This window comes from Gastrolobium bilobum, unplaced genomic scaffold, assembly GCF_033153095.1.
Source record: "Gastrolobium bilobum isolate Gb01-03AN ecotype WA unplaced genomic scaffold, APGP_CSIRO_Gbil_v1 utg7851, whole genome shotgun sequence".
NCBI classification, from domain to species: domain Eukaryota; kingdom Viridiplantae; phylum Streptophyta; class Magnoliopsida; order Fabales; family Fabaceae; genus Gastrolobium; species Gastrolobium bilobum.
This window is the reverse complement of record NW_026899675.1, coordinates 58741-73881: the sequence shown is the minus strand read 5'-3', so window position 1 is coordinate 73881 and position 15141 is coordinate 58741. Positions and strand designations below refer to the sequence as shown.

The window sequence follows — 15141 nt, the reverse complement described above, 5'->3', positions numbered from 1 at the left end:
TTCTGCCATATCTGTAATTGATACTTTAGTTGCTGCCCATTTACACGAAAATTTGGAAACAAATGATTCTGCAAGTGATTCTGCCATTTTTGAATTTTATGAAAATAATGCATCTAATCATGATCATGCATGTGCATTGAAGTCTTATCCTACTAAGTTCTTTGGTGACAAACATTTTGAGTCCCTAGGACTTCATGAGAGAGTCACCAAACCTCTTAAACCTTCCATTGTGGAACCACCTAAAGTGGAGTTGAAAGAACTCCCAACTCACCTTAAATATGCTTTTCTAGGAAGAGATAATACCCTCCCTGTAATTGTAGCTGCTGCCCTCAAAAATAATGAGGAGAATCAGCTCCTAAGTGTGCTTAAAAATCACAAGAAAGCCATTGGCTGGACCATGGCTGACATTAGAGGTATTAGCCCTTCTTTTTGTATGCATAGGATAAGGCTAGTTGATGAAAATGCCAGTTCTATTGAGCCTCAAAGAAGGCTCAATCTAAGGGTTAGCTTAATTAGCCAAGTGACTAGAAAAACAAAGATCCTAGCCCTGCCTCATTACAAGCCTTAAAGACCCTTTGATGGAGATAGCATATTGGACTTCAAGTTTCTAAATGGTAGTGTAGGTTGAAAGCATTCATGCATAATGACAATGAGTGACCTCCCTTATAAACAGGAGAGAGTGTGAATGATTGAATGTATCTGGCAAGGAATTCAGTGGAATTTCAATTGAATCATTTTAAGTTAAGGGTTGCAACTAAATGAATGAGCATGAATTTTTGATTGAATGTTTATGTAATTGCTGATTGACTGGAGTTGGGTGATTAATTGGTTGTAGGAATTGGTTGACATTAAACCTGGTCAAAGCTTTAAGAAGAGTGATGTTTTGCACGGATGGCTGATTTAATTTAACTAAGTTATTGTAATCATATCTGCGTTGATATCTAACTTATGAGTGAAGTTTGTCTGATTACTTGAGGGCAAGTAATTAATTAAGTTTGGGGTATTTTGTTAGCTATCAATTATGACTAATTTTAATGGCTTAGTTTTTATAATATTTGAGGTGAAGGCTGGATATTAGTGCATGGTAATGGGCCAAATGAGTACCAATCAGCCCAAAGGTAAAAAAGAAAGAGAGAAAGAGGTAATTTGATGATTTACTATTCTCTTTTGTTATTTTTACTGCAGTTTGAAAGCAAGATCCAATCTGAACCATTGGATGGACAAAGAGATGGATGGACAGCAATGCATTTTGAGGCAGCTTTTTAGTTTTTAGTTAAATAGAAGTCTGAGTCATTTAGGGTCAGATACCGTACTTTTAGTTTCAGTTTACGTTTAGAATTTTGTATTTTCTCTCTTCGAATCTGAGTGTTTGTCTTGAAAGCTGGTGCATGTTCTTCAATTCTTGATCTCGAAGTGCATTGACAACGCAACTTCAAGGAAAGGAACCACGGATCTGCATACGAGCTCCTGTTTTCACATTTCTGATCTTTTTCTTCCTAGCTCTAGTTTAGGAACTTTGACTCTTGAAGAACCGGTTTGTAACTTTACTTTGAGTTTTCTTTCATGAATGTTTGTGATGCATGTTTCTTTACTTTTAGATTTGTAATATTTTTGAATATGGGTTTCTGATCTTTTCCTTTCTGGGATTCACGATGATTGGGTGATCTTTTATTTTTCTGAATACTGTGATGGTTTGCTTTAGTTTCATTTGATTAACAAGATTTTGATTTTAAGTTCAAGAACACCATGGGAATGGGTCTTGAATAATTTTAGCATAGCTATGATTGGGAAATCAGGTTATGTCCCTTGTTAATTGAACCCTTGAGGTTAGGGATAATCCAAGGAGGTCTTTGATATAATTTTTAAAGATTTAGAAGACTTTGGGAAAAGATCCTTCTAAAGATTAAAATCTGGAACTGGGAAGTTTCAGATAAAATAGCCATAGTAATTCGAATTCTGATACTAAAGTGCCGTAGCAGTTATAAAACGCAGGAATGCGAAATTTCTCCTTCATCCATGATTCAAAGAATTCCAGAACCTTATAATTGTTACATTTGTGATTAGATATTCCTCTGTTAAATTTTGTTTAATACAAGTTTGATAAATACCTTGTTTCATTTAGAATTTTCTTAGTTTTAAAAGATTGATTACTTAATTTCAAGAAATTAGAAATAGGAACTAAAAAGGAAAACTAAATAACCCGTTCCCTGAGAACGATAACTCTTCTTTTGAGAAAAATACTACCCAACAAAGCCTTTTTTGCATAGCGATTACATAAAACAATTATTATATAAATTATAAATGGGATAGGATATTGTGACATTAAGTGGTCGTAACATTATGCGTAACATTATTTGTGTGTCACAATATCCTATCTAATTATAAATACTAAACAAAAATATGATCAATGAATATTTTATGTTACCACTTAATAAAAACTGATCACGTCCTCTCTCAAAATAGATTTGAATATCTCTTTCACTTGCAAACAGAATTATAAAATTACTAAATACAGAAACAAAAATTTAATTGTAAAAACAAATACATTTAATATTTAATTTGGGAAAATTTAAGAGTAAAAATTTTGTGTCATCTTAAGTGAAATGACAGTGTTCATGTATATTTATTGATTTTCAATGTTCTTTATCCTGCAATCATTGTAATTCATTTAAAATGATACAAAATTTTGTTCTTCAAAATGAAAAACGTTTTCCCTTAATATTTTGAAATCATAAAAAATACAATGTTTTTAATTCAGTAATTAAAAATTTTATTAAAAAAATTAACTAAGATTGGTGTATTTGATTGAGATTTTAATGGATTAATTTTGGACAAAAAACTATATTGATATTCAATTAGGATTTTAAAAAATGATTTTAGAGTTCATCCAAATCCAGTGATATTCAATCAGTATTTTAAACAAAGAAAAAATAATCTTGTGGTATTAAAAAATTTGACGATTTTAATTAATTTTTTATTAGTGTGGATTTTATGAGACTTTTTAATAAAAAATATAAATAACATACATCTCTCATAATTTTATTCTAACCCCGGAGATTTTTCTGTCTCACAAACTACGCTAAACTTTTTTATCCTATTTTCTTCCAAGCTTTCGCAGGACTAATAAGTTACTTTGGGCATATCGTTTTTTTCTTTTATTTTCTTCCAATTCATCTGCTTTGGCCGAAGGGGAAATTTCTGAATTATAATTAGCTAATGATAAGTCATGGTTATCCTTCAATAATTGAATGCCCTGTTGAAGTTGAGATTAGACGGACTATGGTGTGTTGTTTGAAATTTGAAATTGAAATGGTTATTTTTATAGAAAAAATGTATCAGAATCTGAATAATTTCAATACATGAGGAATGTCCACAAGTGCAACTATAATAATTGTTTAATAATAATTCAGTTCTGCATCATAACAATTGAATGATATGAAATATATTCTCTACCAACATTGTCATGGACCATTGTAGTGCTAGTTACTGGTTTCATTTTTAACTGGACACATTTTATAAATACACCTAATGTTCCTGTGTTCTTTGGATGGGTTTTACAAATTTGTAAAATTAGAGTTTTTATATAGTTTGAGTTTTTCTTATATTTCTTGCAGCCCATTGAAAATGTGTGCTCTGTATTGTCTTTACTGTTTTGCCCTTAATGATATTCAGGGTTAGTTTGCTTTGGAATAGACGAATAGACATACTTATCAAAAAGATTCAGAATCGAATTTTTCTGCACTATCTCTTTGGAAACTTCCCTCTTTGAAACTTAGGGTTTTCTAATCTTGCTTTCATCTTCTATTCTTCTGTGAGTTAAATCCAAAATAGGAGTGAGTGAGAGAGAGTGAATCTAGGGTACTTCCCTAGGTTGGCGGTGAGCATTGTTGAGAGGGTGAGATTCTTTGAGAACTCCGTGGAGTGGTTTTGTATTTGTGCTGTTAACTTTGTTTTGTAGGTGAAAGGAGGTGCAATTCTTGCTAGGTTCTTGGTCGTGTGTGGAAGAGGAGCTTCTGGTCAACGAACCAACCAGTGAAGGCTTGGTGTTTCTTCTTGTCTTGAGAGAATTGGAGCTGCAAGAAGTTGGTTTAGTGGTTTGGTGTAAATCTGTTTCATTTGTTGTTTCTTTCATCTATTACTTGTTTTTTCTGGTTAAAGTTTTAGACTTGCTATGTACTCTGAATTTTAATTGGACTAAATAAAATTGCAAGAACTTGACCCTGGATGTGGAATCTTGATAGCAATATCAAGATTTGAACCAAATAAATTTTTGTGTTGTGATTTTTCTGTTTAGTGCTTCTGCATTTATCAGTTTATGAGTTTGGGAATTTGACCCCAAATTCTTCACCTTCCTTTAGATAGCCAATGAATAAGTTTATGTTCCACACTTTGTTTGGCACGAAGAAAGATCTCGGACAAATGGACTATTCATTAATGTATATGTAAAAAATTTCCGGAAAACATATAGGACATGAAAAAGTTATTTGGCCCTTATGGTACAATAACTAATGCAACTATAATGAAAGATGTGAATGAGAAGTCTAGGTGTATTGGTTTTGTAAATTTTCATGATTTAAAATCTTATAAATTCAACCGTCTTTTAAAAAATTCATGATTTTTTAAAATCTTATAAATTTATGTTATCCTTTTAAATCTTATAAATCCTATTAAAATCATTTAAAATTCAATCTTATAAAATCTTGATGGTGATTTTTTTTTTAAGTGTCACTACAATTCTAAGTAGTCTTTTAAAATCTATAAGATTTTTTATCTCAAAATAGTCTTATCAAATTTTAATCAACTACACCCCCTAAGTAATTTATAATTACTTTTAAAAATTAAATTTGTTTGGGAACTTAGGGGATGTATTGGATTAGGATTTTAAAAGATCATTTTGAGATAAAAAAATCTTATAGATTTTAAAAGACTATCTAGAATTATAATGACTTTAAAGATTTTTTCAAAAGATTCTTTTTATAATCAATATTTTATAATGTTGTATTTTAAAGAATTTTATAGAATTTATAAAATTTGATAGGAGAATATGAATTTATAAGATTTTAATAAACCATATGAATTTTTAATAAACATTCAAAGGTGATTCTTAAGAAGGATAATCAAATCAAAAATTTATATGCATAAAATTCATTAAAACTTTGTGATACATTTGCATGCTATTAGTGTGATGGAGCATGTTATTTGCATTTAAAAAATTTTATTTCATTTTCATCAATATTTTTTAAAAATTTATTAAAATCATTATATGAAATTATATAGTAAATGCAAATGTATTTATCCCAATTTAATAGATCATAAAGTGAAAAAACTGACATATATACTGTGCAATGAGCATTATTCTTCTACTCATTATCTTGTCAAACAATAACTTGCATAATGGATTCATTATGGTACGAGAATGATCAACATTATTGAGTAGAAACTCTTTTAACTCAATGACGAAATCAAGTTATGCAATAACAACAACGGTTTTTTTTCCTTATTTTCAACAAATGAGTATGAAATTTTGTCTCTTGTTGTGTGCCTGGTGCATAAAAAGTCTTGAGAAATTTTTATATGCAATATACTATTTATTAAACATGTTTATCATTAATGTATTACCAGTGTTACAATTATATAAAAAATAAAATAAAATGTAACACATCATTAGAAACGACAAGCATAACCATAAATCATCACTTAATCATGAAGAAGAATAGCATAAGGAGGAATGCTAAAACCAGATAAAATATATGAGAGTCAAAAAAGAACATATCTTAACTTTGAGAAAAGACTATGGTAGATTGTGAGACACTACAATAAAGAAATCTCAAGAAATTTAAGGGGTTGGGGTGAAATTGTAAGAGAGACATGCTATTTGTACTTCTCATTAAAAAATCTCACAAAATCCATACTAATAGAAAAATTATTAAAATTGTCAATTTTTTGGATACCACAAGATTATTTTTCCTTTATTTAGAATCCTGATTGAATACTACCAGATATGGACAGACACTAAAATAATTTTTTAAAATTCTAATTGAATATCACGTGAATTTTTTACAATATTCTTTAAAATTCTAATTGAATATCAATGGATTTTTTTGTCCAAAAATAATACATTAAAATCATTAAAAATCTGAATCTAATACACCCATTAAATGTAGAGATAGTGCATTTACACTACAGTATTTATTATTATTATTATTTTGGATAAATCACATGTATCTTATATCCGAAAGGTAATTTTGTTTGAGTCAAAAATATTCACATTATTACAAGACTAGCTCTACTAAAAAAAATTTACATTTATAAAAACTTGAATAAAAAATATTGCTTAAACCGAATCAAACATTTATTACTTAAATCAACTACTTTGATTACTACAGTATCCATTTTGAATCATAACGACAAAGTGACAAACTATCCGCTCTGCGTCGTACCAAAGTGAGCATTTTGTTTGAAAGTACTTGATTTTGAACTGAAGAAACAATCGTTAAAAAGAGTAAAAAGTCAAAAGGAATAGTGTTGAGCTCGCTGTGCCTGTGAAATTCGAAGTACGAATAATTTTGAGAGGTACGAGAGAAAATTATGCATAACGATGCAAGGTTATCGTTGTCTGTCAAAACGCCTCGTTCCCCTCCCCACCATGATTGCAGATATGAAAATAAACTTTAACGACTTTATCCTGTTATTAACGACCCACCAAAAGGCAACGTGTCTCCTCCTAAACAAATTCAGCTTCCAAGTAACGTACGTTTCTGCAGTTTATCATAGAATCCTATGTAGATGCCAATGTTGTTTTTTTTTTATTATTATTATTATCATTGATTGATCAATTATTTGACTATTCGGGTAAAAATTATATGGATAGCAAAATTCTCCCTTGAAGTTTTAACATAGATATTTGATACAGAAAAAAAAATTATTCATGTGAATCACGATTCCAAATAATATAATGGGAAAGTAAATTTTTCAAAAATTTGGTAGACTAAATTATTTTCAGAAATATAGGTTCAAGTTTTTCTGATTTTATATTTGGTTGATTTTCAATAATTCTTAAAAGTATGAACTGATTTTACAAAATTAACATTTGATGAATGATTACAATATCTAATACTAAACTTCAATAAAATTAGTTGAGAGTTATTGAAAGTCAAACACAAGCTCCAAATGATTTGAAGATCAATTCAACATGTTAGGAATTTCATACAGTTGTTTTATAAAGTTTTTTTTTTTAAATAAAAATTAAAAATTGTGTTGCAAAGATTATCCAACAACAATTTAATATCACTAACCAAAAAAATATTAGGCAGCAAAAATAATATTGCAGTCAGAAGAAACCAAGATATATGATTTTCCATAAGTCTTAGTAATGAACTAAACAGGCCATAAACATGAATTGGAATTTAATAAATGAGTAAAACTTGATCCGTTCCTAATCGCCATTAATGTTGGTGCAAAGAATAGCACTATATGGAGAAAGAAAAATATCTCAACAAAAAGGCATTGTTTTACACAAAATTAATTTAATTTGCAGTTATCAATTTGTTCTAACAAGAGAGGATGTATTTTAGTCATGAAAATATTAAAGCATAGTTATTTATGTCCTATAAATTATGTAAAAAATTTCTGTCAAGTAGGAATCCAAGAATACCACTCCCTGATGGTATTATTTCTCTGGGTTCTTTTTCATAATTTGAATTCCCAAGAATCTCATTTTTCTATGAAAATTTTTAAAATCTATATACCAAAAGTGAGTTAATTCCCAATATTAGTTTCTTGATAATCTAAAATTTATCCCTCTACCAAATAGCTGTCAAAGGAAACGAATTCAAACACTAATTAAACTAAAACAACCTCTTACTACTTAATCCACATGATTGGTGGTATGATATTTTTCTTTTTTGGTAATCAAGGTGGTATGATATTTTACCTTTACGTTTAGCCCTAGACTTTGCCCCCGTGTTTTTGTTTTTTTTGGGCGGGGAATTGATTTTTTAAATTTTCTAGACAAGATTGATGATATACCTCTGCTTAGGGGTGTTCGCGGTCTGGATTGGATCGGTTTTGGAAGCAAAACTCATCCGATTCAATCCCTTCGGTTTGATCATGTAATCATCCATTCGGTTTAGATTTTTTTTCAAATCCGATCCAATCCAATCCAATTTTTTTCGGTTTGGATTGGATCGGTTTTCGGTTTTTTGAATATCTTAAAATTAGTCTCATGATTATTGTACAAATAACATCTTTTGTACGTATTGGCTTTGTAAAAAAAAAAAAAATTTGAAATACAAAAATATCACTAAACAATATTACTATAGTTGATGAGACGTGATTAAGTTTTTTTTTGTTTAGTTGATGAGTTAATGGGTCTTGAGTTTAGAAATTTTTGGGCTATGATTGGAGAAAGGACAAGTAGGTAGAGGATAATTAATATATTGGATCGGTTTGGATTGGATCGATTTTCATCAACCCATCCGAAAACCGATCCAATCCAATTATGATTTGCGGTTTTCTTTCGGTTTCTGATTATTCGGTTTTCGGTTTTCGGTTTATTCGGTTATCGGTTTTTCGGTTCGATTTTCGCGGTTTGAATCGGTTTGGATCGGTTGATGAACACCCCTACCTCTGCTTCTCTCTAAGTATTTATAGATTTTGTTATTTATTTATTTTTTGTTATTGAAAGGGGGAGGAAGACCTTTTGACTTTCCTAGAATTAGATTTACTCACCACAGTTTTTAAATATTAATAGTAGATTTAGGATTTTAATAAATAATATAAAAAAATCAGTAAATATTATTCTTCATAATAAAAGAGTATGTTTTTATTCGAATAATTATTTTTTATTTTATTAATATTTTCTCTCATCTTACTTAATAGAAATATCAAGATAATAGAATAAGGAGAAGGATATTGTGACAACCAAGTTATGTTACTACCAATCAATCTTATCATTAGATCGATTATATAGATCCAACGATTATATTTATTTCCATCTTTGTATGGTCATGATTTCCCAGATTTAATACTTTATATTTATTTTCACCTTTGTATGGTTATGATTTTTCATATTTAATGCTTTCACTTTAAATATGGGGAATCATGAACATACAAAGATGGAAATAAATATATCCGTTGGATCAACATAATCGATCTAACGGTGAGATTGATTGGTAGTCACTTGGTAGCAACACAACTTGGTTGTCACAATATCCTTCCCCATAGAATAAAATTAAAAAATAATTAATAACTTATTATTTTAAAATAAAAGAAAAATCGATAAAAAAAGAAAAGAAAAGAAAACTAGATTATCAATTGAAGGCTATACATAACTTGCAAACAAAATTCAGTGAGTTGGAATTCCACCAAACTCTGCTTTTGAGAAGAGACAGATTTTGATTCCGACGTGCACTTCAAAACATTTTGCTGTACAATAGATTTTTTCACATTCCCATCTTACTAACGATCATAAATCATGATGCCTCGGTACCAGCCTTTAGAACTCACTATTTGTGATTATAAATGAATCACTTTGAACTAGATGACACCCAGATGATAAAATTTTGTTTCATTCATTTGGCTTGCTTATGATCAATCAAAAAGTTATGATATTCTTTGTCATCTGCTTTGCCGAATAATGATTAGCATTCATATCTAATTTGAAAATTAGAGAAAATAAACGGAATTGTACTCAGTTGCTATGGCTATCATATGGTCGGAAAGGTTTTCCTCTTGTCAATGATTGAACATCAAAAGCCATTACAACAACCTGAGCAGAGATTTGGATTTGCTTAACTTTTAGGATTGTATGTATTCTGAATTTAGGCTACTCAGATTATGAAATGGATTAATTTTCCTTTTCAACGGGTTGAAATTACAGATCATGTTGGTGAATTTTCAATTTTGACACGTGACTCGTACGCATAAGCATAATCTTTTATTTGAATGTCAAAATAATAATAAACTTACTAAAAAATAAACATTACTTTTAATTTTTAAAAATATCTTAAACTATCAATATCATAGGTTTTTAATATAACAAAAGTAATGTTTTTTGCTTTTTGTTTGAATACTCTAGACATTTTGAGTTTGAAACTGATCTGTTTAGAATACTAAAATTAATGATCCCAACATCGTGTTTGTGCATGTTTGAACGCTTAACATTTTAAAAACCCCTCAACTACATGTTTATATATATATATATATATATATATATATATTGGTAAAATCATTTCTGCAGCCGCTTTACGTACAGCCGCGACAGTTGTATGATTATGATTCTCCACGTTTAATGTTTTCATCTTTTGTATGGTTATGATTCTCTGCATCTAATGCTTTCAAGTATATATGACAATTATTTGATTGCTGCACATACAACAGCTGCAGAAATGAAAATCTCATATATATATATATATATACTATCGCTTCTCAAGCCGACAGAAATAAATATATATATATATATATATAAGGCTTATGATTCCTATATATATATATATATATGGTTATCTCAAGTTGTCGGAGAAATATTTTTTCCATATATATATATGAGTAAGAATAATTTGACACTAATATAAGGATCAACATCTGATGTAAGATTTTTTTATTCCTACATCGCTTGAAGAGTATCTTGTCCTTCTCTTTATTTTTCTTTTCATTCTTTTGACCTATTAGAAATTTTTTATACAGTATTATTAAAAAACATTATAATGTGAGAATTACATTTAAAATATTGAAATTAAATTTACAAAGAACGTTGACTTGTGAGTTACAATATATGTGGAGCTTAAAAAGTAATAAATAAAACAAGTGGAGGACCACAAAGGTAAAAAAAAAAAAAAAAAAAAATTAACAAGAAAGAGACGTTGGAACCTTAGGACAGTCCCCGCCACCTCAATGGTTAATACAGTGGTCCACTCTTTATTATAGCTAATTAATTATAATTCAAAACGGTTAATATTCATATTCAAATTCCATCTATAGTTAAAAGATGAGATTGAGAAAGTAGAAGTAAAACTAAACCATGGGCTGCAACACTTCAAGAATCAATGGCTTACCTGCGGTTGCTATGTGCCATGACCGTTGCAAATTTATAGACGAAGCTCTTCGACAAAGCTATGCCGTTGCGGATGCGCACGCCGCACACATGCAATCTCTTAAAACACTTGGCCCTGCTCTCTACCGTTTCTTCAATCGATTTGAAATTGAAGAAGAAAATAACCCCAAATCATCATCACATTCACCCTTTCACCCACATTCTAAATCAGAAGCAGCAGAAGCAGAATCCGACAACGCAGATAATGAATCCCAATTTTTCAACCCATGTCGTTATGACTCTTCACCTCTTTCTCGTAATGTCCATTTCACTAATTATGTGCCCTCACCGCCTCCTCCGACAACCTCGTCCTGGGATTTCTTGAACTTGTTCGAAACCTTTGACAAGTACCAAGTTCCGTACACTGAGGAGAAGAAAAAGGAGGCTGATTCTGATTTGGAGGTTAAGAAGAAAGAGCCGTCACCGTTAACGGAACATAACGACGTGAACTCCTCCGTTAAATGTTTCTCTGAGGCAATGAAAGAGATTCAGATTCTACTAGAGAGAGCATCGGATTCGGGTAACCCAATTTTGGAAATGCTCGACGTTGGGAAACTCCGTTACCATCGTAATATAGCCGTTAATCCAGGTACATGTGAATATTTTGAATTTTAAGAAAAAATTTAATCAAATTTAATACTTTAAAAAAAAGTTTTTTTTTTTTTGGGTTCAGTTTCTTGCAAGATGATGCACGTGTCAAACCCCCTTAACTGCATGGATTCCTCGTCGCTTGGTCGGAGAATGTATGAAGGAGTTGAGATAGACAAGGGATTCAGTTATGGGAATCTTTGTTCTACTCTTAACAAGCTATGTATGTGGGAGAACAAGCTCTATGCTGAAGTCAAGGTATGGATTATAAACAAAAATTAAAGGAAAATTGTAACAGAATTAAAGATTATTGTTAGCTTTATTTCAAAGTTATTGATAAATTGCACAATGTTCATTGTTCGTTTCTAGAATTCTTTGATAGAATACAAAATGTTTCGCAATATTCAACATGGTGTTTTATTCAGGCTGAGGAGAAATTGCGCATACTTCATGAGAAGAAGTGTAGGCAATTGAGACGTATGAATAAGAAGGGTGCTGATGCTCACAAAGTTGATGCCGCTCAAACTTTGATTGGGATTCTAGCTACAAAAATCAACATTTCTTTTCAAGTAGTTGATAAGATATCTAGCACGATTTGTAAGTTGAGGGAAGAGGAGTTATGGCCACAGATTAACAGTTTCATTTTCAGGTATGTCATGGCAGAAGTTTCTTGTCTCGAAATTCTTCTCTAATTAGTTAAAAACTCTGTAGTTAGAAGGTACGGGTGACTATCCTAACAATTTTAATATCATAGTTGTGTTGCTATCGAGAGAGAGCCTGAAACAGTGATTAAGGGCTTGTTTGAAATCAGTTTTCATAAACAGATTTTTGATTTTTGATTTTTTTTTTTTAAAAACTCGTTTGGTAAAGTCTGTTTTGTAATAAAAAAAAACTGTAACTGTATTTTATTTTAGAATCGAATCTAGAGAACATGTCTGATTTGTTTTTGTTTTCTGTTTTGATTTTTAACTCTCAAAACAAAAACAAAAAACATAAAAGATAACCGTTTCCATAACTATTCTACAAAACAGTTTTGAAAACAAAAAAACATAACACAATCAAACAGGCCCTAAGTTGCTCTTGTGACCTTGGTCACGGTTCGAATAGGAGAAATAGTTTTTTTGAAAATATGCAAGTGTTAGGTTGTTTACGAGGATTGTCCTCGTCCCTACCCTCACTAGTTAGGGTTTAATTTAGAGTGATTTTAGTTGTGTTGCTGTGATTAAAATACATAAGAAATAGTATTTATACTTTTGATGTCATAATCTTGTTTTTCATTCTACAGCAAAAGGTGCTTATAATGTGCCCAACAACCAGAGGTAGAGATAATTGATCTGATGAAATCCATAGACACAGGAATGACCCAGTTAGCAAGAGGAAGAAAACAATGAAATTGCATTCTATAAAAATAGAAATTAATACAATTTTTAGCAGAGCTATTATTCAGTGTTGTTTATTTTGCATTAAGAGGCATGTGTTTCAAACTGAAATCTTACAGAAACAAATTTGAAAATGGAGAGTTTAGATACTATAAGAATGATAAGAAGAGTTATAAGTGAAGAAAGTATGAACTTATGTACCTTGTCCCGCAAAATCAAGTGAACCTCTTAAGTGGCTTCTTATTTAGTAGTTCATCTATTTATATAAATTTATTGATATTGTTGTACTTCACTCAGTATTACTTCTATAATTTCTTCCTTGAAGGCATAAGACAGAATGTTATTTTCTTTATTTGGATTTTTCCCCCTTTCCCCTTTCTACTTGCTAATAGTTATCCATTTGTGGAAAAGGTTTCTGGGAATGTGGAAAGAAATGCTAGAATGTTATAGATGTCAGTATAAGGAAATTGCTGAAGCCAAAAGTTTGGTTGCCACTTCATTGAGCAGAAAGCTTAGTAATTCTCATCTTGATGAAATAATAGAACTCAAATCTGAGATACAGAACTGGAATTTAAGCTTCTCAGATTGGATTTATGCCCAAAAGTCCCATGTGAAAGCCCTGAATGGTTGGCTAGTAAGATGTCTTGTGTATGAACCTGAAGAAATAACTGATGCCACAGCTTCCTTCTCTCCTGGGAGGACTGGGGCACCACCTGTGTTTGTGGTCTGTACCAAATGGTCAAGGGCAATGGATCTTCTTTCAGAGAAGGATGTAATTGAAGCCGTAAATGTATTTATTCTCAAAGTGAATGAGATCTTGGAAAAGCATGTTTTAGACCTTCAGCAAAAATTAACATTGGACAAGGAATTGGAGAGGAAAGTGAAAATCTTGGAGAGACAGGAGCATAAGATGCACAAAGTGGTTCAGGCTCGAGAAAGAAAGATGGTTCCAGTTGCCAAAAAAAGAAGCACAAATATTGGAGGGGATGCTGTCCATCATGGTGAACTTGACATAATTAGCTTGCAATCAAGTCTCAAACATATGTTTGCTGCAATGGAGAGGTTCGCTGCCACCATTGTTCCTGCATATGAAGAACTGTGCCAACAACTTGAGCAAGACAACCATGTTTTGGGAGAATTCAACAACATTCATTAGTTTTATACCATTTAGGTTGGATGATTCATTGATTCTTGTAGAATTCAACAACATTCATTTAGTTTTATCATTGATTCATTATGTTTATGGATACATATATCTTAATGAACTATTTTATGTTTATCAGAATTTTATGTAGACAGAAGTCTCAGAATTATTTTGATGCCATTTTGTAACCGATGATTTGGTTTTAATCCAAAAACAACAAGATTAATTATAAGAGGTGTTAAGAAAAAAATGTGGTAAGTATGAGAAAGATTATACTTAGAACCTCTTTTCCCTTTCACCAACTGCTATGGTTGTTGGATCAAAATAAAATCAACGACTCATTTAATGTCATTTTGTAACCGTTGATATGATTTTGATCCGATAACCATAAAATTGGGTTGTAAGAGGATGTAAGGAAAAAATATTGTAAGTATAACCTGCCTCGGTACACGTATAACTTCCCAAAAAATTCAATCATTCTATTAATCCTTGTTAAAAACCATAAATTATACTTTAAAACGGAAAGATTACAAATATTACATGAAAAGGTAATACTTATCACTTTTTTATTTATTTTTTTATCATCTCTTAGCACCAATCTTGTTATCGTTGAATCAAAATCAAATCAATAGTTATAAAATAAAATCAAGTGAAAGTCACTGATTTAATTTTTTTGGATACATTGAGAAATTGAACACACTACTTATTACATAACTACCCACATCCCTCACCACTAGAGTAACCCTAATGACTTTCATAGTTTCATTGATTTAATTTTGATCCAATAATTATAAGATTGGTGATAAAAAATGATAAGAAAAAAAGGTGATAAAAATAACCCATCCCAATCTTATAAAAGAACTATAACTCCTTGGAAATTTGTTTTGGCATGGGAAAATGCCCCTGAACAAATTACAAAGTAAACATGCACAAAAATG

General features: G+C 30.6%; 1 protein-coding gene across 1 annotated transcript; it reads left to right on the top strand.

The window, feature by feature from the left end:
- Positions 1–11020: 11020 nt before the first annotated feature.
- LOC133292522 (protein ALTERED PHOSPHATE STARVATION RESPONSE 1-like) lies at positions 11021–14215 on the top strand. Its single transcript, XM_061490938.1, has 4 exons — positions 11021–11681; positions 11766–11938; positions 12106–12329; positions 13471–14215. The coding sequence occupies exons 1-4, from the start codon at positions 11021–11023 to the stop codon at positions 14213–14215; spliced, it is 1803 nt and encodes a 600-aa protein (XP_061346922.1).
- Positions 14216–15141: the final 926 nt, after the last annotated feature.

Excerpts from the sequence above, each read along its gene's own strand:
- LOC133292522 (XM_061490938.1), top strand. The coding sequence starts at position 11,021 with ATGGGCTGCAACACTTCAAGAATCAATGGCTTACCTGCGGTTGCTATG. Across the intron at positions 11,682-11,765 it reads TAATATAGCCGTTAATCCAG|TTTCTTGCAAGATGATGCAC; the intron begins GTACATGTGAAT and ends TTTTGGGTTCAG. Across the intron at positions 12,330-13,470 it reads ATTAACAGTTTCATTTTCAG|GTTTCTGGGAATGTGGAAAG; the intron begins GTATGTCATGGC and ends TTTGTGGAAAAG.